Genomic DNA, 25,400 nt, shown 5'->3' on the forward strand with positions numbered 1-25,400 from the left:
TCACTTCCTTGGATAGAGTTACCCCAAGATTCTTTTATTCTGTTTGTGACCATTGTGAAAGGTGATGTTTCTCAGATTTCCCTCTCTGCTTCTTTGTTCTTTGTGTATAGGAGGGTTATGTTTATTTTTAACTTTTACTTTTATTTATTTATTTGTTTTTGGTGTTTCAAGGCAAGATTTCTCTATAGCTTGGGGACTGTCATAGAACTAGCTCTTGTAGACCAGGCTGGCCTCAAACCTACAGAGATCCACTGGCCTCTACCTCCCAAGAACTGAGATTAAAAGTGTGTACCACCACTCCTGGCCCATGTTTATTTTTAAATATACAAAAAGATCTGAGGAGAACACTAGTCCTGTTTGCCTCCTCTCAAATACTAAATAAGTCATATCACCACCCACAGCAAAACACTTGTCGTAAGTTTGTCCTCTTTCTCTGTAGTCCATTTCCACTAAAAGAGGCTCTCCAGCCCACACTCAGCAGAACACTCTCACATTGTTAAAATGAAAATTAAGTAGAATACTAGGAAAATGGTACAAGAAGAATTTACACATAAAGATAGCATCACTTCCCAGTTTCTCTTTGCTTCAAATACACTAAACAAGACTTCTTTATAGGCACTACTGGATTACATAATGAGTAAAATAATGCAGGAAATCAGAGAAAAATCAGAAAAAGTGGGTCAAAACACAGTATTGGTCTGCTTGAACTGGGGATCATGAAGGGAGATCATGTTTAGAAATCTAATACTCAGCTTCTTATTAATAATGATTGGTTAGGAAGAAGAGTGATAGGTCTTGTGTAGTATTAGTAAAGAGGCATACAGGTGTGGTTTTCTCTCTGATCTTTTGAATACACAAAACTCAACATTCAGTATGGAAATGAACTGTGGTTCTATGATGAGGTGGGTGTTTTGGAGCAGTAGAATTCAGAAAATTTCTGAGATTGGCTTTAATATTCGTTTTCAAGACAATGGAAGTACAAGCTTTGGCTAGATATTTTGGACCTGTCACTTGTGTAGAACAGGCCAAACTGTGAAGCTGCAGGGCAATTGGTAAAGAAAAGTCCCCAGACTATCTTGATACAAAATATACAGCTTTAATAAACAGAAGTAAGACTTACAACAGCTTACACCAGAATCCAACCAATCCGTCTGGACGCAGGAGCCAGGCAAAAAGAGAGCTAGCGGAGCACTTTTGCTAGGTTTATAGGCAGGTTTTTGCCTGAGGGCTGCACACCCCGAAAACAGACTATGATTAGCTGAACTCCCCTATCAAAACTGTGTGTGCTCTATGTTGCTCAATTTCTCTAAACATGAAACTGCTTTTCCCTGACATGGACTTTATGATACAGTGCCCAGTGTGGAACCATGAATTCTGACTTTCTGAATCCTCCTGAATCAATGATGCATGTTTCACTGTGAATCATCTAACGAATTAAACCAACATCATTTATTTGTTTATTTGTTTATTTGTTTTTATTGAGCTCTATATATTTTTCTGCTCCCCTCCCTGCCTCTTCCCTCTCCCCTTCAGTCCTCCCCCAAGGTTCCCATGCTCCCAATTTACTCAGGAGATCTTGTCTTTTTCTACATTCCATGTATATTAGATCTATGTAAGTCTCTCTTGGTGTCCTTATTGTTGTCTGAGTTCTCTGGGATTGTGGTTTGTAGGCTGCTTTTCTTTGCTTTATGTTTAAAAACCACCTATGAGTTTATACATGTGATAATTGTCTTTCTGTGTCTGGGTTGTCTCACTCAAATAACGTTTTCTAGCTCAATCCACTTGCCAGCAAAATTCAAGATGTCGTTATTTTTATCTACTGTGTAGTACTACATCTACTGTGTAAATGTACCACATTTTCCTTATTGATTCTTCAGTCAAGGGGCATTTAGGTTGTTTCCAGATTCTAGCTATGACAAACAAAGCTGCTATGAACATAGTGGAGCACATGCCCTTGTGTTATGATTGAGCATCTTTTGGATAAATACCCAAAAGTGGTATTATTCAGTCTTCAGGAAGGTTGTTTTCTAATTTTCTGAGAAATTGCCACACTGACATCCAAAGGGTTTATAACAGCTTGCATTCCCACCAGCAATGCAGAAGTTTTCCCCTTTCCCCACAACCTCTCCAGCATAAGTTGTCATCAGTGTTTTTGATCTTGGCCATTCTTATAAGTGCAAGATGAAATCTCAGAGTTGTTTTGATTTGCATTTTTCTGATGACTAAGGATTTTAAGCATTTCCTTAAGTGACTTTCAGTCATTTTAAATTCTTCAGTTGTGAGTTCTCTGTTTAGGTCTGTACTCCATTTTTTATTGGATTATGTGGTTTTTTTTTTTTTGGTGACCAATTTCTTGAGTTCTTTGTATATTTTGGAGATTAGACCTCTGTCTGTTGTGGGGTTAGTGAAGATCTTTTCCCATTCTGTAGGCTGTTGTTTTGTCTTGTTGACAGTGCCCTTTGCTATCCAGAAGCTTTTCAGTTTCATGAGGTCCCAGTTATTAATTGTTTTTCTCAGTGTCTAGGCTACTGGTGTGATATTTAGAAAGTGGTTTCCTGTGACAATGTGTTCAAGTGTACTTCTCACTTTCTCTTTTATTAGGTTCAGTGTGGCTGGCTTTATGTTGAGGTCTTTGATCCATTTGTACATGAGTTTTGTGCATGGTGATAGATATGGGTCTATTTTCATTCTTCTACATGTTGAAATCCAGTTATGGCTTCACCACTGGTTAAATATGCTTTCTTTTTTCCTTTTGATATTTTTGCTTCATAGTAAAAAATCAGGTGTTCAAAGATGTGTGGATTCCTAATCGGGTCTTCTATTCAGTTCCATTGGTCCTCCTCTCTGCTCTTATGCCAGTACCAGGCTGTTTTCAGTACCGTAGTTCTGTTGTAGAATTTGAAGTCAGGGATTGTGATGCTTCCAGAAGTTCTTCTATTGTACAGTATTGCTTTGGCTTACCTGTTTTTTTTCCATATGAAATTGAGTAATGTTCTTTCAAGATCTGTTGAAGGAGAGAGGGCTCTTTGTTCTGTCCTATCAAGCTGGCTTAACCCTGAAATACCCACACAGAAATTGTATTAATTAAATCACTGCCTGGCCAGTTTCTCAAGCCTCTTATTGGTTAACTCCCACATATTAGTTTACCATTCTCCATTAATGTGTATCACCACTTGACTGTGACTTATTGGTGTGAGTCTAGCCAGCATTCATCTCTGGCAGGAGAAACATGGCATCTGCCACTCTGCCATTCTTCCCAGAATTCTGTTCTATCTCCCACACTACCTGAGTTCCATACCATCAACTAGGCCAAGGCAGTTTTTTTAATAACCAAAGAAAGCAACACAAATACAGAAGGACTTCCTACACCAGAGGACTGTGAAGAATTTTGCTAGATTTTGATGGGTATTGCATTGCATCTGTAGATTGTTATTGGTAAGATTGGAATTTTTCCTATGTTAATTCTGCCTACCGAAGAGCATGGGAGAACTTTCCACTTTCTGGTGTCTTCTAAAATTTCTTCTTCAAATATTAAAATTTCTTGTCATACAAGTCTTCCACTTGTTTGGTTAGTTACTCTGAGATATTTTATGTTATTTGCAGCTATTGTGAAGGGTGCTGATTTTCTGATTCATTCTCCAGCCTTTTTATCACATATTTACAAGAGGGCTACTGATTTTTTTTAGTAATCTTCTATCCTGCTACATTAATGAAAGTTTTTATAAGTTGTAGAAGTTCCTTAGTAAAATTTATGGGACTGCTTATGAAAATTATCATATCATCAGCAAGCAGTGAGAATTTGACTTCTTTTTTTTCCAATCACTGACATCATTTCCAAAGGTGTTGACTTAAACACATTGGTAAGGCAATCATGGGACCTAATTTTCAAACCTGGCACAAAAATGAGTGATGTCATAAATACTAGCTTAATTGTCCTTGTATATATTTAGAAACAAAATTTCATCCATGTTTTTTGGAAATCAGATGCAGAGCCCCAGGGAAGAAAGAGTCAATGTTTTCTCAATGGATAAGAAAACATCTGCCCACGTTTTTTAAAAAAAAGGATTCGTGAATGCTTTAGTAGCTTCTCATTTGGCCACAGAAATAAAAGCAGGTGGCCATACCCAGGTGCTGATTTGATGTGCTGATCCACATGGCCTGTCATAACTCAACTTCCCAGGCTTAGAGCAGAAAAAAATGCTGACTTTGGTTTTCTTCTTCTTTCTCCAGAACATTTTATCTCAGGAGGCCAGTTTCATCCATCCCAGGTGCTTTTGGAGAATGAAGCAGAAAGAAGAGTATGATAGAGAATCACGACCACATTATACCTTTTTAATTTTCCCAACAAATATAACAGATACTTCTGAGTATTGCCGAGAGACTTTGCATGAAATGTAAGTGCCTTTGTATTTTCTATGTAAATGTCATCATGGATATTCCATGAGGGGTCAAGAGGGTGAACATCTGAACAATGCCTTGAATCATCTGCCCTGTTCTCCCAACCTACACACCAATAAACAACACTACAATCTTTTAGAGACTACATGATATTTTTCCAATTTTCATTTGAAAATGTTCTATTTTTCTCCAGGTTATCCTCCAAATTACCAGACTGGGTGCTGTGTGAAGAAGTACTCTATACCTATTCCATCACATATAACCTGTCTCTTTGCTGTTTCCACAGCACAGTAGCAGGTGATGCCTAATCTAAAGATAGTTAGTGTTTGAGATTCACAGGTTCTAATCTCAGATTCTTGTTGCATGTTACTGAAATTTTCAATGATATAATTTCGGTGTGGTAATAAAGAATATTCTAAAATATTTATTTTGAAAATATATAGATAAATGTCTATTTTCATACATAAAAACACCACAGTGGTACAGTTTCTAAGTGGTAAAGTGATAATATTTAATTTTGAATGAATTATTCAAAATAAAAACGTATGTTTGATGTTTAGTAGTCAGATGATAGGCAAAGAGTTAGGAGGAAACAGCCATTTTTATTCTTCCCATACACAGAAACACAAATTGGTATCATTCTCTTCCAAATGACTCGTTACCCCATTTTATCCCATAAAGCTCCAAAAATATTTTCCATACAGTTTACAACTAAGGTCTTCTATTTGACAAACATCTAATACTGGCACATACAAATCCCAGTAGGATACCAATGTTGTGTTACGTTAACTGGAAAGATATCTGGAAGGATATTTTCCAGAAGATAATTTATGCTGGTGGGATACACTCAGTGTGAATATATGGTATACCGGTATAAACATAAAATAGGTAAGCAATATTAGGGAGGAATTACATGCCCTGAATTTCTTCACTCAGGACCTGGAGCAGGTATAGCCCCATGCCTTTGAGGTGAGTCTAGTCTACAACAAAAAAAATCATTCAAAACCATGGAATCCATTTATTATTTATGGCCTAAATGTGCATTAATACTCTCTATGTACACAGATGCATACAGACATACATATTTACAAAATACATCTCTGGTATTTGAATACATTTAAATATATATCTTAAAAATGATTCAATGCCTGAAAAAAGATAATCAAGAAACAAAAAATAAAAAGATGAAGATGTATAGGATGTGATATGTTAAGTATAATGCCCAATGATTATAAATAATTATAAGTAGAAGAGCCAAATATTGCCCATACTATTTTACACACATCAGACATTTTGACTGCCTTTGCCAATACAGTTAATTTCACAGAAAATTCAGGAAATTCAATGGTTCACACATCACATGCATTTTTTATTGTTCAATAATTTAAGAATGAAATCATGACCAGGTTTACTCTTTGGTCAAAGCCTGTGGCCTTATCTTTACCTTCTGAGCAAGCACTCAAAAACCAGAGATGCATAAGAGTCTTTGTAAAAGATGACTATGGCACAAGTTCTTTTTTGGAGATGCACTATCATAAAATTTTACAGTTTTTTCAAGCTTCCATCTTCTCTTGTCATCTGAACATCACAACGCAGAAGATACCTTTCAAACATTGGGGTGGCAGTGGTTGGGAATACCATTCAGTACAGATAGTCCTGTATTGATTGTACATGATTTTCTGTAGATCTCTGTCCTATTAAAAACTTTATCATTTTTGCAGACAACCAATGGGAAATTATCAGTTTGTATTGGCCTTATGTTTTTCCTTGGATGAAGTCAACAGGGACCTTAATCTTTTAACAAATAATTCATTAATATTCTTCACTGAGACAAATCATTGTATGTCACAATCAGAAAATTGCCTTCCAATTATTAGCGACACTCATGATATTTATCCTAATTATAACTGTGAAGAATTGAAGGGATGTGTATATGTGATTTCAGGACCAAGCTGGGTAGTATCGTCTAAACATTCAAAACAACTGGACTTCTTCGCTTATCAGCAGGTGAGGTTTTGTGTGGTTGTGGGTTTGCAAGAAATCCTGTCTCCATTCGTGCCATTCTCAGTGCTAAGAAAAGTGTGAGGATGAGACTGGACTTACACTTATGTCAAACTGTGTTGTCCAGGGGTATTATTCAGATACTTTAGGGGCCTTCTGTATTTATTTTTTTTTTGAAATAGAGATGAGGAAAGGAGTAACAGGAAGAGGGTGTTTCAGAACTCTTTGCAGAAAGAGGGTGTTTAAAAAGTCCTGAGGAGTGCATGCTACCTCACACTGCTCCCTGTTTCCTAGTTACTTCATTTTACATTTGGACCCTTCAATCCTACCCTGAGTGATCATGAACAATTTCCTTTTCTGTATCAAATGGCCCCTGAGGACACATCTCTACCCCTGGCCATGGTCTCCCTCATACTTCACTTCAGCTGGAACTGGATTGGGCTGACCATCTCAGACAATGATCAGGGTATCCAATTTCTCTCATATTTGAGAACAGAGATGGAAAAAAACGTATTCTGCTTTGCCTTTGTGAACATGATTCCGCTCAACATGCATTTGTATACGTCAAGAGCTGAACTGTATTATAATCAAATCTTGACATCATCCTCAAATGTTGTTATCATTTATGGTGATACAGATAGTACTCTATCTATCAGCTATAGAATGTGGGAATCTCGAGGCATACAGAGAATGTGGGTCACAACCTCACAGTGGGATGTCATTATAAGTAAGAGCGATGTCTCACCTGAATTGTTCCATGGGACTCTGGCATTTGCACACCACCATGCTGATATTTCTGGTTTTAAAAATCTTGTCCAGAGTGTGAACCCTCTCAAATACTCGGATGAACACCTGGCAGGGCTGGAATGGATGAACTTTAACTGTGGAGTCTTGGCTTCTATGTGTAAGTCACTGAGGAACTGCTCATTCAACCACTCATTGGAATGGCTAATTGCACAGACATTGGACATGGCTTTTAGTGATGACCTTTATGACTTATACAATGCTGTGTATATTACAGCCCATGTCTTCCATGAGACATTTTTTAAGCCATTGGGCAATCAGGAAGTACCCCATTCTAACTGCTTAAAGGTGATATTTTTATTTGATGATATTCATTGTTTCTATATCAGTCTTTACTAGAGTCTAAGTTGTCCCATTGTTGTGGGTTAAGATTCATTTCTCCAAATAGGAAGATTTTTGATCATTTTTCCTTTGAGGAAATAAATTTAGAAATTTGTAAAGATCTCATATGCAAAGGTTGTGGAGTGGGAGACACAACTTATCAATGAAAATCTGTGATTCTGTTACAGAGACCTGAATATCATCACCTCTGCTCTAATGCTGGAAATGTAAGTGTCTTCTTCATTAATCCTTTGCGTGATAAAAAGATGAACTTTTGTTCCTTAATTGTCAAATATGTGGTAATCAGTGTAAGGGATGGTTTGCACAGGTGTTATAAACTGATTCTGTTCCAACTCTTGGTTCCAGAAAACTTATATATGTTTGAATGAATGGTTCTTATTGTGTAAGGGTAAATATTTGTGTGTTTCTCTATATTTCTGGGTATATCTGTTTTGCTGCTAAATATGTGTTTCTATCTATCTGCATATCTTCCTGTCTGTATTAGTGAGAATAAATTGGTCTTGTGTCAATATCTTTCTCTATGGGTGTGCTTCTGTGCGTCTCTCCCTATGTGTATTTGTCAGTGCATATGTCTATGTTCCCACGTGTTTGATTTGTCTGTTTTGTGGTTGTGCTTGCTCTTATGCATATCTGTGCTCTGTGTATGTGAGTGTTTTAGTAAATGTGTTGTACATATGTATATATGTGTTTCTGTTCCTCTGTATGTGTATCTGTCTTTGCATTTGAGGATAAATTAGTCTGTGTCAATGTCTCCCTGCATGGCTGTTCATATCTGTATATGTCTCCTTGTGCATATTCATTCATGAGTTTGTTAGCATGTGCGTGTGCTTGTATACATTTCTGTGGGTTTCTCTTTCTCTGTGTCTGAGTACGTAAGCCTGTCTCTGTGAGTCTGTATGTTCATATTCCTTCTTGGCTTCAGGTGTATGCATGTGTAAATAGTATGTGCCTGTTTTATGTATGTATCTATGTATGCATATGAGTCTGTGTGTATGTGTTTGTGAATATTTAATAGTTACAATTGGTGTTTTCATGTATGTCTGTGCTTATGTTTGATAGTTCCTCTGATAGAAGTAAAATTCTAGGACCGTTATTATATTTTCATTTTTCTATTTGCTTTCATTGAGATTTCTCATCTGAGCACCTTCAAAGAAGTTGCATTTAAGATGAAATCAGATATATTTTCTGACTTCAAGGAAAGGCACATTCACTAAAGAATGCTGCCTGTCTTTCAGGTGAAGTCCTTACTTAGGAAGACCCACTTCACTAATCTAGTTGGGGACAGAGTGACTATGAACCAGAAAGAAAAACTGCAGCCAGAGTATGACATTTTCCAGATTTGGAATTTCCCAAATGGTCTTGGGCTTAAGGTGAAGATAGGAATGTTTAGCCCATATTTTCCACTTGGTCAACAGCTCCATTTATATGAAGACGTTCTAGAGTGGGCCACAGGAAGTAGACAGGTAGGTCTGACCTGATGAACTGATTTACATTACATAGCAGTAACCCTGTCACGTGGGTCCACCTGTGCTTCCATGTAATTTAGTAAAAGTAGATTGTCACTTTAGGAGCCATTTTCTAGACTCCTATAATGTTTCTTCTTTTCATTTTTTTGAAGTGACATTTATTAATTGTTTCAGGATTTTAGACATGAATACTGTGATTTTTATCATGATAGAACGTGTTTGTAGCTTTTAAAATAAATATACAACTGGTGGTTATCACTATTTAATCTTCTTTCCTGCAATTCAGAAATTTTCTGTTGGTCCATTTCTAATTACTACACAGAGGTTTTCCTCTTTTCTGCTGATCCATTGATACAGATGCTGAAAGACTGAGACTAATTGTAAGGCAGGAGTAAAGTAAACATATACAAATCATTCATTTTTACTATTTAATTTGCTTTAAGCATTTTTGCCAATGGGTTCTAAATTGCCAATGCATTGACATAACATTTTTGACCCATTTAAAAACCTTATGAACTGTAACCTTGTTTTTTCTTTCTTTCATTTTTCTTTTCTGTGGGTATGAGTGTTTGTCCTCATGTATTTCCATGTAGTACTGGAATGTGTGATGCATATGCATGTCAGAACAATGATTTGGAATACTGGACACAGCATAGTGCCACACAGGAGAACTAGAAGTCATGCTTGAGCCTATTCACGAAGAGAAATTTTTATGGACGACTGTGTCATTTCTTCTAGCCCTGATGTTTACCTTGTGTAAGAAATTGCTCACTAGAGGAACATTGCTTGGTCCCATTAATTGTTTCACAGTTCATTCATGCAAACAAGTGTGTATCTGGTTTCCTTATCTGTGTGGGTAGGGTGTCAGAGACCAGCTGCAACAATGATACCACTTCCAGGGTAGGGGTTTGAGGATCAAAAGAGTTAGCAAAAAATATGAAGACTTGAGTAAAAGTAATAGAGCAGAAAAAAGAGGATAGTATTGAAAGGGAGTTCTAGTGAGTACTGAAATTCTCCTGCATTTAATTTTCTATACAATTTTATACCTGAGTACAATAAAGGGAAGAAGCGGAAAGACTGCTTTAACATGATACAAAGGACAGGACAGGTAGGACAGTTACTGGCTTCAATATTTTGAACCATCAACCAATTGATCCATGAGAAAAATATTCTGCTGTTTAAGCAGTGAATCCATCCTAGATTCACCCAAATATACTGATGGCAGTCACTCCCAAGGTCCAAACCTCCTATTTCAAAAGAGGGAGAAGAAGTATGCTTGAATATCCTGATCACTGGTCAGAGTGGAATGGATCCAACTCTATCAGCCATTTTAATGACAAAGTACCAAGGAACCACAACCTAGGTCAGGCTGTGTTGCTCTGGTTGTTGTCAACCATTTTGACCTTCAAACTCTCTGACATTGACATTCAGACAAGGTGGAAATAAGCTCACATGTCTGGGCCTCTACAATTTCTCCCAATTTAATAATTTTAATAAAGCCAAAGCTTCTGGTATTGGACAAATGACTGTGTCTACCTTAGGTGAATGCTTTCCCTTTTTCCAAACTTACCCATCTTCGGTACATGGTTATAATCATGCATTCCCATGTCTTAGATGCCTGATGTAGGCAGAGGATCAGACCCATCTCTGTCTGATGTGGGGTTAGTGAAGAAGATCGTTTCCCATTCTGTAGGCTTTTATTTTGTCTTGTTTTGGTGTGGGAGAATTATCTGTATTCTGTCAATCATGTATTTTAATAAAACTCTGATTGGCCAGGCAGGAAGTATAGGTGGGAAAACCAGACAGGAAGTAGAGATGATGCAATGAGAACAGGAAAATTCTGGGAAGCAGGAAGCTCCCTCCACCATTCCTGCCCAGACCACTGGAGAAAGAACATGTGAGCTGCCATGCTGAGAAAGGTACTGAGCTGTGTGGCTAACATAGATAATAATAATGGGTTAATATAAGTTACAAGGGTTAACAAGAAGCCTGATCTAATGGGCCAATCAGTTTATAACCTAATGTAGACTCTGTGTTATTTTCTTTGGAAAATAATGGGCCAATCATTTTATAACCTTATGGAGTCCTATGTGTGATTTTCCTTGGGAGTTGCCGGCTGTGGGTACCGGGCAGGACAGAAACCCCCGAAAAGTCGACCCTACATGTTACATTGTTTGCCATATCCTTTGCATTACAAAAGCTTTTCAGTTTCAGGAGGTCCCATTTATTAATTGTTTCTCTCAGTGTCTGCACAAGCACATACCTTAATTTGCTAAATTATGCAATGTGAATAACATTCATTTGCCATAAATGATTAGGAAGTAGTACTCAGAGATTTACATCCTGGTGAGGGATACAGGGAAATTCTGCGAACATATATCACATTACTTAACAATTTGGCAAGCAGCTTTACTTGTTAATCTAAATTGTTTTCCTTAGCTTCAATTATTTTGAAAATGCAGAGCATATGATTGCTCAGCAAGATCAACCTGAGATAAATTGATTTTGTTTTTGGAAATTTATCATCTAAAGAATTACCTTCAAGGAGTGAACCAGGAAGATATAAATGCACTCTAATATACCTTATAAAACATGGCCATTTTCTTTGCTGTACGGAATTTTGAATTTGCTGGATTAATATTTTAACTTGCTTGTTGCTAGTACCAATGCATAGTATGGTTTCTAGGACTTGAAGACCATTAATATATATTGACTGTCAGTCTATAGACTAAATGCCTTATCTCCAAATAGCTAAAACACTATAAAAACAACTCCCAGCTCAAGTGTTTGAGTAAAGGTCAGTTCTTCTCATACTACATGTTCTTCTCCATAAGCAACATATGCTACTTTGCCATTGGAAGAACCATCTGTACAAATTAACATAGCATCCTTTAAGGGATCTTTTGCTACAATATTAGGGAAAAGAAAGGAATATAGTTGTGTGAATTGCAGCAATGGATCAGCTGGGAAAATATGATTAATCTGGCATTCAAATTGACCTTACAAAATTGTTCAAGCATCACTACTTTGGAATAACCAATCAATCTGTTTCTCAGTATAAGGAACTTGATCACAGCAGGTTCTCTGCTAAGATATCTCTTAGATCTTATCCTGCTCTTCTATGCTAACCAAGCAACTGCTTCAAAAAAAAGTGGCGGTTAATACCTTAACTGGTGAAATGAGAATGTTTATTCATAAAAGCAGATTGTCTTGCCATAATTCTTCTGTTGGGTAAGTTTGTAGGTAAAAAACAGTCTTGCCAAGGATTAGCATAATTAACACAACATACTTGCTGTTTCTGTATAGCACACTCTATCTGCTTGTGGACCTCTCTGGCAGGTTCTGTAAGCTATTTAGTAGAATTTGGATCACTGTTCCCTTTCATAATTTCACTAAGTGATTCAAGGTCTTCCATAGGATATTTTAACTAAGGTCTCAGACATCAGAAGTTTTCCTAAAATTTTGTAAACTGTCTTTCTTTTATTATGGAGGCACTTTACTTTTTATTGATATTATTGAGCGGTACACTTTTTCTCTGCTCCCCTCCCTGCTTCTCTACTCTCCTTCAACCCCCACCCAGGGTCCCCATGCTCCCTATTTACTAAGGAGATCTTGTCCTTTTCTACTTCCCTTGTAGATTATATCTATGCAATGTCTCTCTTAGAGTCCTCATTATTGTCTAGGTTCTCTGGGATTGTGATTTGTGAGCTGGTTTCCTTTGCTTTATGTTTTACAATGACTTATGAGTGAGTGCATGTGATAACTGCCTTTCTGGGTCTGGGTTACCTCACTCAATATGATGTTTTCTAGCTCCAGCCATTTTCCTGCAAATTTCAAAAATGTCATTCATTGTCTCTACTGTGTAGTACTCCATTGTGTAAATGTACCACATTTTCCTTATCCATTCTTTGGTCGAGGGGTAGTAAACTTTCTTTCTACTCCAAATTCCAAGTCTGCCTATCTGACAGGCTTAACTTTCCCATTTACATTTTCACAGACACTTGACTGACCTGAAGCTGCAGCTCCCAGAAGCTACTTTTGATGTAGCTATGCTATCAGGGTGGGCACCAGATTCTGAGTTCTGATGAAGCTGGGCTGCGTGGCAGAGTACAAGGCATGCTCTCCACTGCTTGGCTGTGTCCCACGTTGGACTTGTGACCAGCAGGTTCTGGGTTATGATTGTAACATGACAGCCGGCTTGTTGGGGTTTCTGTCCTGCCCAGTACCCCACAACTGGCAAGCCCAAAAAATCACGCACAAGACTCCATAAGAGTATGAACTGATTGGCCCATCAGGTCAGGCTCCTTATTAGTCCTTGTAACTTACATTAATCCATTATCATTATCTATGTTAGCACATGGCTCCGTACCTTTCTCAGCTGGGCAAGTTACATGTTGTCTCTTCAGTGATCTGTGCAGGAATGGCAGAGGAACCTTTCTCCTCCCTAGCCTTATCCTATTCTCATTACTCCGCCTCTACTTCCTGTCTGGTTGACCTGCCTATACTTCCTGCCTGGCCAATCAGCGTTTTATTAAAATACATGATTGACAGAATACAGATAATTCTCCCGCACCATTTCCCTCTTTTTTTTTTTTAAACAAAGGAAAATACCCATAGTCCATTTGTTGGAAATGTGGGCGTAGTATTTCAGGCTACTTCCTGCTGGTTGGGGGCGCTGATAATCTTATGGGGACCTAAAGAAAATTTAGAGTTATAATCAAGTCCTGACTGAAGTATCCTGTGAGTCTTGATCATCTCAGGCAGCGCCTTGAATCCGTTTTGGATGTAGAACTCAGACATCTGGGCCATCTATTCCTGTCGGAGATTTTTCAGGTGGCCTCCCTTGGTCAAAGGTGATTTTTCTTAACTCTGAATAAATCCAGAGCCTCTCATTTTCTGTGGAAATAAAAACAAAATCTCTTCTCCAAAGTAGCATACCTTTTGACTTCAATTTTGAAGCAAAGGTATTTTCAAAATATCTATCTTGAATTAATTCAGCAGCATTTATAAACAAAAGTATTTTAGCAACTGTTGCTCTTTCCTCAGCATTCAAACAATTCAAAGAGAGCATAATAACACATAGTATCAAGATTCTCTGTGTATTTTCCATCTTTATGTGGCTTTATTTTAACCTCTATTTCTTTTATTTTTACTTTTACTTTTTGAGACTGGTTCTCTGTATATCTTTGTCCTGGAATAACTCTGTAGACCAGGCTGTCCTTGAACTCACAGAGATCCCATTGTCTCTGCCTCCGCAGAACTGGGCTCAAAGGTGTTTGCTACCACACCTTGAACTCACAGAGATCCACGTGTCTCTGCTTCCCCAGTGCTAGGATTAAAGGTGTTTACCACCACACCCTATTTCTCCCTTTCTTTCTTTTTTATTTTTAATGACTTTAACCTTTAGCCTGCATATATTTTTAATACGCTGTAAACTCTTTACAGGTTTTCTTCATCTTTGAACCTCTTTTTACTGTATCTGGTGTATAGGGGCGCAGTTAATCAGGTCTTTCATGGTATAACCTGTCTGCCAGGTTCATCTCAGTCGGCAGTTGAGTGAAGAAATTTTTTGAGGGTGTTCACAGAAACCTTTCAGGAGGGCGTGGTCTATCATACCATATTGGGATAGACGCAATCCACAGGGTCTCATCCTCTGTGAAAACAAAAGAAGAACCTCCTTTCTAAAGTATCATATTCTTAGATACAAATTCTGAAGTCAAGGTATATTTCAGATAGGCATTCTTCATATCTTTCAAAGACTATAGAACATGGCATTTAATGTTTTAATAACTTAGGACTTTTCATGACAATGAGACATGTCTGCTCCTGGCAGCACCAATCTACTTCAAGAGGCAGATGGGCATTGAAGAGGCTCCTTATGGAGTTTGATAGCCATTTTGGGCAAGAAACTGCTCTTGCCTGGACTGTTGTATAAACTGGACACAGAGAACCTGCAGAGAGAGGACTGCTGAACTTGCCTAAAGGTGAGATGATCTTTTGGGGTTCCTGATTCATGAAAGAGTCTGCGAGACATTCTGCAGGACACAGCAGATAGTGACTGAACTGCCTTTGAAATTTCCTGCTTCATAGAAATGTCTGCTGGATATTATGGGCCTAAAGGCCGAAAATGGATGCCCCAATGATACAGAGGAACTTTGGGTGACTGTCCAGGCAGCGAGATGTCTCTGTCATTTCTAAAGTTTTGGAAGTTGCTTACTTCTTGTTTACTTAGGTAATATATCCTTCTGGAATCTTTGATGGAGCTGAAGAATGGATAGTCATAGTTATAGTTCTCCATTATTATGATAAAGATATAGTTATAAATATTGTGACTGTAATTCTTGCTTGATAACTGTTTTGTTATGTGTAATTTTACTATGTTAAAATGAAAGCCTTACTTTTTTGCTTAAACAGAAAAAGGGGAAATGATGGAGGAGGGTTATCTGTCTATTGTGTTATTTTCATTGGTCAATAAAGAGACTGCCTTGGCCCTTTGATAGGACAGAAAATTAGGTAGGCGGAGTCAACAGAATAGATATGATAAGCTTTCGTGTCTGGGTGGGGCACAGTCCATGCTCAGTGGTCTTGCCACCGAATGTGGCCAGCTGGCAAATTTAGCTCTGGTTCTCCGATGCCTGCCATTGTAGCAGCTCTGAGACTGCCAAGGAAGATAACATTTTTAGGCTGATATATCCATGCAGATTTCTTAATTACCTCGGCCTTTTTATTTTAAAATTACGAGAATAGTCCTGAATCTTTTCCTCTTTTAAAAGACACAGATTTATGCATTTAGGCACCTTGGCTCATGGATCAATTATCCTTAGTCATTTCTGCTGACTGACCAGGTTCTGGCATTGACTGTGGGAGGTATATCCCCTCGAATTTTCTGTCTCATGCATATCCTGGCTCCATCACACAGAAGAGCGTGGGTCAGACTGAGCTGGTTATAGTGTGTTTGTGAATGGATTGCCCGAATCTCAGGGGTAACCCAGGTCTTTGTTGGGACACGCCATGTATTCCCTTCATGTTTTCCAACTGCTCAGCAGCTGCAGAGGTTGTGCCTCAATAAGCACAGTTTTGCAGCACTGCCTTGGTGGCAAAGGCATGCCTTGTGCCCTACACGCTTTGGATTCTTTCATCACAACAATACTGGGTGCTGGTGCTCCTGACCACAGCATTGTCATTTTCTGAGGGTAAGTGAGAGCCAACACTTTGGCCTCTTCATGTCCAAGAGCAAATCAGAGGTGGAGGAAGATATCCACCAGCTTAGTAGAGGAAGTGCATTGTTTAAACTATCTACAAACTCTGAACATCTCTGCATTTGTTTATGCATTAGCCCAGCTTTCCTGGCTTTCAAAATATAACCAAGTAAGTACAGATAGTTGAATACAATTTTCTTGTTCCATATATACAATTATTACTTACAAATTTTACTCCCAATATTTTCCCTACCTTCCCTTCCTTTATTATCTATTATTACTTATTTCTGAGTGCTCATCACTCACCTTTCCCCTTGTAGTGCAATTTTCTTCATGCAGTGTCCTTCATGTACTCCCATGTATGCTGGCCACATTTCTGTGCATTTCAGGGTTCACATGTTGCCCCAAATCTTGGCAAAATTTGTCAGAGACCAGCTTTGTCAAAAAATAAAACTTGAAAAGATAGGAACTTGGGGATCAGAAAAGTAAGTAATGAATATGAACACATGAGTAAAAATAATAAAACAGAAAACAGAGAGAAGTGTCAAGAGGGAGTCCCAGTGAATAGTGAAATCCCCCTGCATATAATTTTACTTACAGTTTTATACCCCAACACAACAAAGGAAAGAAAAAAAGGCTTCTTTAACATGATACAAATGACAATTAGACTAGTTGCTTGCTTTAATACTTTTAACCATTACACAATTAATCCATGAGAAATACATTCTATTGTTTAGGCAGTGGACCCACCCTAGTACAAGTATCCTGAAGGCAGCCAGCCACTCCTAAGATCAAACTTTCTATTTCAAAAGAAGGAGCAGAAGTATGCTTCAATATCCTTACCATAGGTCACACTGGAGTGAATCTGACTGTATGAGTTTTATTAAAGTCAAAAAACCCAAGTATCCATACCCTTGGTATGTTGTGTAGTCAAAACCAGCATCTGTAGCCCTGGTTGTTGCCAGCAATATTGACCAACCTCAAGCTTTCTGACCTTTAGACAATGGAAATAAACTCACATTTTTGGGCCTCCACAGGGGAGCTATTGTTAGTAAATAAAATGAGTTTTGATAATTTATGAATGATATGTTCTATTATGGGTTTTAGGAATGTAATAGATAAGAATTCTCCTGTGGGTGGTTTAAGGTGTCTAATTCAAACTTCCTAACTTCAAAGTGGCTTGAATTTTAAAGGAGTTAAGTGCAATGGAGACTTCAAGCTTGATCTGAAGTTACATTTCAGGTAGCCAAAGGAGTATGAAATTTACATTTAATATTCTTTCTCAGAGTGATGCAGAGAGTCATTCTCAGGAAAAGGGACATTTGTTCTGTAGGTTTAACTACTGAGATACATAGCCATTCAGAGAGAAGCAGTGAAATTTCACATGTGCTCGAAGCAAGCCTCACTTGAGCATCAAGAAAACATCCACTGGAGGAACATAGAAGGTTATGAACTATGCAACTAGTGCCATACTCCCAAATGTGCTAATTTCAATGCAGAAACAAATGAGAAAAAAAAATATGAAGACATCAAAGCAGCACAACTCCTAATGTTTAAACAAGAGTGTGTTCAATGACAAAAATTAAATAGAAAAACCAGCTTGCATGCTCTGTAGTTTTTGTCCAGAGTAAACAACTCATTCTTCCTCCTAAATTTTCAGCCTTGTGAAGTTACTCAACTTTATATTAAATTGTTTCTACACATTTATATATTTTGTCATTCTATTAAATGCCAAGTGAAAAGCTTATTGATATTTTTACATGGTAATTTTAAATAGTTATGGAAAAAATAGGTAACACTCCTGATATCAGCATGTTTCTAATTTTCCTCAGATGCCGCCCTCTGTGTGCAGTGCTGATTGTGGTCCTGGATTTAAAAAGTTCAGGCATCAGGGAATGGCAGAATGCTGTTTTGATTGCACTCCCTGCCCAGAAAATGAAGTTTCTAATGAGACAAGTGAGTATTTGCTGCCAAGATAAATCCTTCACCTTTATCATCCACTCTAACATACATGGAGATGATCTAAAAGTCTAAAAGTCTGCTGCTCAATCAAATATATCACTTTTGTAAGTTAGATTTATTAGAATGTGATCAATATCAATGTCCCTTTAAGTCACACCATATGCTATTACATATATCTTTGATTCATGGAAAACTCATGGCATACATCAGTTTTTCAAAGAAACAGTTCTGGTAATCAAACTGAACAGTGAGGAAATTCTAAACAAGGTCTTTTCTAATGATTGTTTAACCTATTTCCATGTATGTGTGTGACCCTACAGACATTTATAGGTATCATGCTCATGTAAGAATCAGGAAGGATCAGAGTAAGTCATCAGATTCACTGAACTCTGTTGTGGGTGTGCTAGGAACTAATTGCAAGTTTTCTGCAAAATTAATGAAAACAAGAATAATTGCTTACACAATGATCAGAAATAGTTGAATATAAGAAAGAAGACTTCAAGCAATATCCAGAGACCCCTTTATCAAAGTAGCAATGTGATTTGTAATCTAGGGAAATATTGATAAGTACTGACACATGATATAGAACATATGAGGAGTCCCACAACAATATTTTTATATAAAGCACCCATTTAATAATGTTATAATTATAGGCAGTTCAGACATCCTCTCCAGTATTTCTAGAAGTTTTAGTTGGCATCAATTTTTTGGGTTCCTGGGAGATTCACTCACACCAGGTTTCTCTCTAACCCCATAGTTGCCCCCTCTAACAAGATATCTCTTTCATGACAGCCTCTCTCCATTGTGTCCCTAAATATGAGTATCTTGATCCCCATATTCCTATCCCATCATCCTCTCCCTGCTACCCACTTCCCCAGTTTGCCCAGATTATCCCATTTACTTCTTCTTCCCATGGAGATCCCTGTGTTCCTACTAGTGTACTCCTTGTTGCCTAGCTTTTATGGGGCTGTGAATTGTTGTTTGATTATTGTTTGTTTTATTTTTACTATCCACTGATGAGTGAGAACATTCTGTACTTACATTTCTGCACCTAGGTTAACTTACTCAGGATGATTTTTTTTTCTAGTTCCCTCCATTTGCCTGCAAATTTCATGATGTCATTTCTTTTGACCACCAAATAATGTTCCACTGTGTAAATGTACCATATTTTCTTTACTTATTTCAGATATGAGGACCTTCTAGGTTGTTTTCAGGCTCTGGCTATTATTAATAATGCTACTATGAAAATAGTTCATCAAGTATCCTTATGGCATGATTCCTTGGAGAATATGCCCAAGGATGGTATCATTGTGCCAGGAAGTAGATTGATTCTCAATTTTCTGAGAAAGTAACAGACTAATATCCAAAGTGACTGTACATATTTGTACACACACAAGCAGTGGTGGAGTGTAACCCCTTACTCCACATTCTCTCCATCATAGATTGTCATTAGCATTTTTATCTTATTCATTCTGACAGATATAAGATGGCATCACATAGCTGTTTTGATTTTCATTTCCCTGATCCCTAAGTGTAGAGGGAGGGTGCTCATTGGTTTCTCAGCATCCAAGGTCCAAAATAATGACACAAACACTATATTAATTGCAACACTGTTTGAGCAATAACTTAAGCTTATTTCTAGCTAATCCTTACATCTTAAATTAATCCATTTCCATTACTTTATATTTTACCACAAGGCTAATGATTTTTCTGGTCAGGTACCAGGGTATATATCTCCTTTGGCAGCTACATGGCATTATTTTTACCTTGCCTTCTTTTCTCCACTATCTCTGCTCGGAATTGACATATTGTTCTATTCTGCCCTGTCATAGGCTAAAGAAGCCTCTTTATTAACCAATGGTAATAAAACATTTACAGTATACAGAGCAGAATTCTACATCACCTCCTCTTTTCTGTATAGTTAAAAAGAAAGGTTTTAACTTTAACATAGTAAAATTGCATATAACAAAACAGGTATCAAGTAAGAATTACAGTTGCCATAGTTATATCTACCTTATCTTTTATGATAACTAAGGAAAACTATAATTATAATTATCTATTGTACAACTTCATCCATCACCCCAAAAGGAAGTAATATTACCTAAATTAATAGGAAGTGCATTGTAAGCAACTTTCAAAACTGTAAAATTGACAGAGATAATTGACTGCCTGGACAGTCACCCAAGTTCTTCAGTAATTGTGCAAAATCGATTTTCAGCCTACAGGCTCATAGTATCTGGCAGACTTCCATGAAGCAGAAAATTTAAATGTCTCTTATGCCTTGTATTGATAAAGTTCATCAGTTTCTTTTTTCTGTTTCCTGTAAAATGTCTGGCAGTCTTTTCTATGAAGCAGGAACACTAAAGGACTGTCTCACCTTTTGTTGGTTCATCAGTCATTTTCCTGTGAGTTTGCAATGCCAGTTCATACAGCATATCATCAAGTATTCCAGGCAAGAGTAGTTTCTTGCCCAAGTGACAAACGAACTCCATTAGTAATCTCTTCAATGCACATAATCTTCTTGAAGTAGACTGGTGTGTCCAGAATCAGATGTGTCTCATGGTTGAAAGAAGTCCTAAGTTTGTTAAAACATTTAAATGCTATATTCTATAGGTCTTTGAAAATTGAGAAGAATACCTATTCACATGAAATATATCTTGATACATGTAGAAAACCTAACTAAGATGACTACAACTTGACTATTATAGATACTATCTATTAAGGTATATATTTTTTTAAAGTAATTTTATTAAATTATAAAAGTTTCCATTTCCGCCACTCTTCCCAACACCCTCCCACTCTCCCCACTCCCTCTCCTCCTCCCTCTTCGTCCCTTAGGTCAGTCAGGGTTTCCTGCCCTGTGGGAAGTTCAAGTTCCTCCCCCCTCCCTCCAGGTCCAGGAAGGTGAGTATCCAAACAGACTGGATCCCCAAAATCCAGTATATGCAGAGGAAACAAGTCCCAGTGTCATAGTCAATGGCTTTTCAGAAAGACTTCGGGTCAGCCACATTCAGAGAATCCGGCCAAATTCTGTGCTACTGGGGTTCTACCTAGGAAGTGGTCTCCTGTGCCTATGTCTTGTAGACTACTTCCCACTTTCTCTTCTATCAGGTTCAAAGTGGTCAGATTAATGTTGATGTCTTTAATCCATTTGGACTTAAGTTTTGTGCATGGTGATAGATATGGATCTACTTTCATTCTTCTACAGGTTGACATCCAGTTATGCCAGCACCATTTGTTAAAGATGCTTTCCTTCTTCCATTGTATACCTTTAGCTCCCTTGTCAAAAATTAGGTGTTCATAGGTTTGAGGGTTAGTATCTGGGTCTTCTATTCGATTCCATAGGTCGACTCCTCTGTTCTTATGCCAATACCAAGCTGTTTTCAATATTGTGGCTCTGTAATAGAGTTTGAAGTCAGGGATAGTAATGCCTCCAGAAGTTCCTTTATTGTATAAGATTGTTTTGGATATCCTGGGTTTTTTGTTTTTCCATATAAAATTGATTTTTGTTCTCTCAAGGTCTGTGAAGAAGTTTGATGGGATTTTGATGGGGATTGCATTGAATCTATAGATTGCTTTTGGTAGAATTGCCATTTTTACCATGTTGATTCTCCCAGTCCAAGAGCAGGGGAGGTCTTTCCATTTTCTGGTATCCTCCTCAATTTCTCTTTTCAAAGGTTTAAAGTTCTTGTCAAATAGGTCTTTCACTTCCTTTGTTAGAGTAACCCCAAGATATTTTATGCTATTTGTGGCTATCGTGAAAGGTGATGTTTCTCTGATTTCCCTCTCCGCTTCTATATCCTTTGTGTATAGGAGTGCCACTGATTTTTTGGAGTTGATCTTGTATCCTGACACGTTACTAAAGGTGTTTATCAGCTGTAGGAGTTCTTTGGTAGAGTTTTTGGGGTCGCTTATGTACACTATCATATTGTCAGCAAATAACGAAAGTTTAACTTCATCCTTTCCAATTCGAATCCCCTTGATCTCCTTGTGTTGTCTTATTGCTATTGCTAGAACTTCAAGCACTATATTGAAGAGGATTGGAGAGAGTGGACAGCCTTGTCGTGTTCCTGATTTTAGTGGAAAGGCTTTGAGTTTCTCTCCATTCAATTTGATTTTACCTGTCGGCTTGCTGTATATTGGTTGTATATTGCTTTTATTATATTTAGGTATGATCCTTGTATCCCCAGTCTCTCCAACACCTTTATCATAAATGGGTGTTGAATTTTGTCAAATGCTTTTTCAGCATCCAATGAAATAATCATATGGTTTTTTTCTTTCAGTTTATTTATATGATGGATTACATTGATAGATTTGCGTATGTTGAACCATCCCTGCATCTCTGGGATGAAGCCTACTTGATCATAATGGATAATTTTTCTAATGTGTTCTTGGATTTGGTTTGCTAGTATTTTATTGAGAATTTTCGCATCGATGTTCATGAGTGAGATTGGCCTGTAATTCTCTTTCTTGGTTGTGTCTTTGTGTGGTTTTGGTATTAGGGTGACGGTAGCTTCATAAAAGGAGTTTGGCAATGACTCTTCTGTTTCTATATTGTGAAATACATTAAGGAGTATAGGTATTAGCTCTTCCTGGAAGTTCTGGTAGAATTCTGCATTGAAACTATCTGGTCCTGGGCTTTTTTTGATCGGGAGATTTTTGATAACAGCTTCTAATTCTTCATGACTAAGAGGTCTATTTAGATTGTTCACCTGGTCTTGGTTCAACTTTGGTATATGGTGCTTATCTAAAAAAAATGTCCATTTCTTTTACATTTTCCAACTTTGTGGCATATAAACTTTTGTAGTAAGATCTAATAATTCTCTGAATTTCCTCTGTGTCTGTGGTTATGTCCCCCTTTTCATATCTAATCCTATTAATTTGCAAGTTCTCTCTCTGCCGTTTGATTAGTTTGGATAGGGGTTTGTCAATCTTGTTAATTTTCTCCAAGAACCAGCTTTTTGCTTCATTGATTCTTTGGATCGTTTTCTGTGTTTCTATTTTGTTGATTTCAGCCCTCAGTTTGATTATTTCCAGTCTTCTACTCCTTCTGGGTAAATCAGCTTCTTTTTTAATACAGCTTTCATGTGTGTTGTTAAGTCTCCAATGTGTGCTTTCTCCGTTTTCTTTAGGTGGGCACTTAGTGCTATGAACTTTCCTCTTAGCACTGCTTTCATTGTGTCCCATAGGTTTGAATACATTGTGTTTTTGTTTTCATTATCTTCAAGGAAGACTTTAATTTCTTTCTTTATTTCTTCCTTGACCCAGGGGTGATTTAGTAGTTGACTGTTCAACTTCCATGAGTTTGTTGGCTTCCTGGGGGTACCATTGTTGTTGAATTCTAATTTTAATCCATGGTGATCTGACAAGACACAGGTGGTTACTAATATTTTTTTGTATCTTTGGAAGTTTGCTTTGTTACCAAGTATGTGGTCAATTTTCAAGAAGGTTCCATGAGCTGCAGAGAAGAAGGTATATTCTTTCCTATTTGGGTGGAGTGTTCTATAGATGTCTGTTAAGTCCATTTGATTCAGTACCTCCAATAAATCTCTTATTTCTCTGTTAGGTTTCTGTCTGATTGACCTGTCCATTCGTGAGAGAGGAGTGTTGAAGTCTCCTACTATTAGTGTGTGTGGTTTGATGACTGGCTTGAGTTCTAGAAGAGTTTCTTTTACATATGTGGGTGCCTTTATATTAGGGGCATAGATATTCAGGATTGAGACTTCTTCCTGATGAATTGTTCCTGTTATGAGTATGAAATGTCCATCTCCATCTCTTCTGATTGATTTTAGTTTGAAGTCGATTTTGTTAGATATTAGAATGGCCACACCCGCTTGTTTCTTAGGTCCATTTGCTTGGAAAACCTTTTCCCAACACTTTACTCTGAGTAGGTGTCTGTTTTTGTGGTTGAGGTGTGTTTCTTGTAAACAGCAGAATGTTGGATCCAGTTTTCGTATCCAATCTCTAAGTCTGTGCCTCTTTATAGGTGAGTTGAGTCCATTGATATTAAGTGATATTAATGACCAGTGATTGATGACTCCGGTCATTTTTTGTGGGGGGTAGTAGAGTGTATGTGTTTTCCTTCTTTGAGTTGTGGTTGTGAAGGGTCGCTAGATGTCTGAGTTAATGTAGGCAGTGTTGGGAATGTTGGATTCCTTGGGTTGTGATTTTTCTTCTAATATTTTCTGTAAGGCTGGATTAGTAGCTACGTATTGTTTACATTTGTTTTTATCCTGGAATATTTTGTTTTCTCCGTTGATAGTGAACAATAGCTTGGCTGGGTAAAGTAGTCTGGGCTTGCATCCATGGTCTCTTAGTTTCTGCAGTACCTCTATCCAGGACCTTCTGGCTTTCATGGTTTCCATCGAGAAGTCTGGTGTAAGTCTGATAGGTTTACCTTTATAAGTTACTTGACCTTTTTCCTTTGCAGCTCTCAATATCCTTTCTTTAGTCTGAATGCTTTGTGTTTTGATTATTATATGACGAGGGGATGTTTTTTTCTGATCCAGTCTATTCGGTGTTCTGTATGCTTCTTGAACCTTCATAGGAATATCGTTCTTTAGGATGGGAAAGTTTTCTTCTATAATTTTGTTGAGTATATTTCCTGGATCTTTGAAATGCAATTCTTCTCCTTCTTCTACTCCTATTATTCTTAGATTTGGTTTTTTTATTGTGTTCCAGATTTCCTGAATGTTTTGTGATGAGAATTTGTTGGATTTGCTGTTTTCTTTTGTCAGAGTGTTTAATTTCTCTATGGTGTCCTCAGAGTCTGAGATTCTCTCTTCTATCTCTTGTATTCTATTGGTTATGCTTGTTTCTGAAGTCTCTGTTCGTTTACCTAGATTTTCCATAGCCAGCCGGCCCTCGGTTTGTGATTTCTTCATTGACTCCATTTCAGTTTTCAAATCTTGAACTGTTTCTATTACCTGTTTGATTGTTTTTTCTTGGTTTCCCAGAATTTCATTTACGGATTTACTCATTTCTTCAAACTTTTTGGTATATTTCTCTTCCATTTCTTATTCATTCCTCAATTTTTTTGTTATACTTATCTTCCATTTCTTTACGGCAGATTTTCACCTCCTGTTTAAGTTCCTCTATTATTTTCATAAAGAAGCGCTTAGAGTCGATTTCTTCTATTTCTTCTGGAGTAGGGTGTTCAATTCTTCTAGTTTCGAGCTCCCTGGATTCTGGAGATGTCATGTTGCCTTTCAGCTTGTTGGAGGAATTC

The 25,400-nt window shown here is 37.5% G+C and overlaps 1 protein-coding gene across 1 annotated transcript in view; it reads left to right on the forward strand.

Moving 5' to 3' along the window:
• Positions 1–4,197: 4,197 nt before the first annotated feature.
• The window catches only part of LOC148121630 (vomeronasal type-2 receptor 116-like), a 31,398-nt gene continuing 10,195 nt past the window's right edge, over positions 4,198–25,400 (forward strand). Inside the window, exons 1-5 of the mRNA XM_087906756.1 lie at positions 4,198–4,394; positions 6,120–6,357; positions 6,694–7,491; positions 8,781–9,008; positions 18,043–18,166. Of these exons, the coding sequence (XP_087762882.1) occupies positions 4,198–4,394; positions 6,120–6,357; positions 6,694–7,491; positions 8,781–9,008; positions 18,043–18,166 (1,585 nt within the window). The remainder of the gene's footprint in view (positions 4,395–6,119; positions 6,358–6,693; positions 7,492–8,780; positions 9,009–18,042; positions 18,167–25,400) is intronic.

This window comes from Myodes glareolus, chromosome 6 (genome assembly GCF_982192425.1).
Source record: "Myodes glareolus chromosome 6, mMyoGla1.1, whole genome shotgun sequence".
NCBI lineage: Eukaryota > Metazoa > Chordata > Mammalia > Rodentia > Cricetidae > Myodes > Myodes glareolus.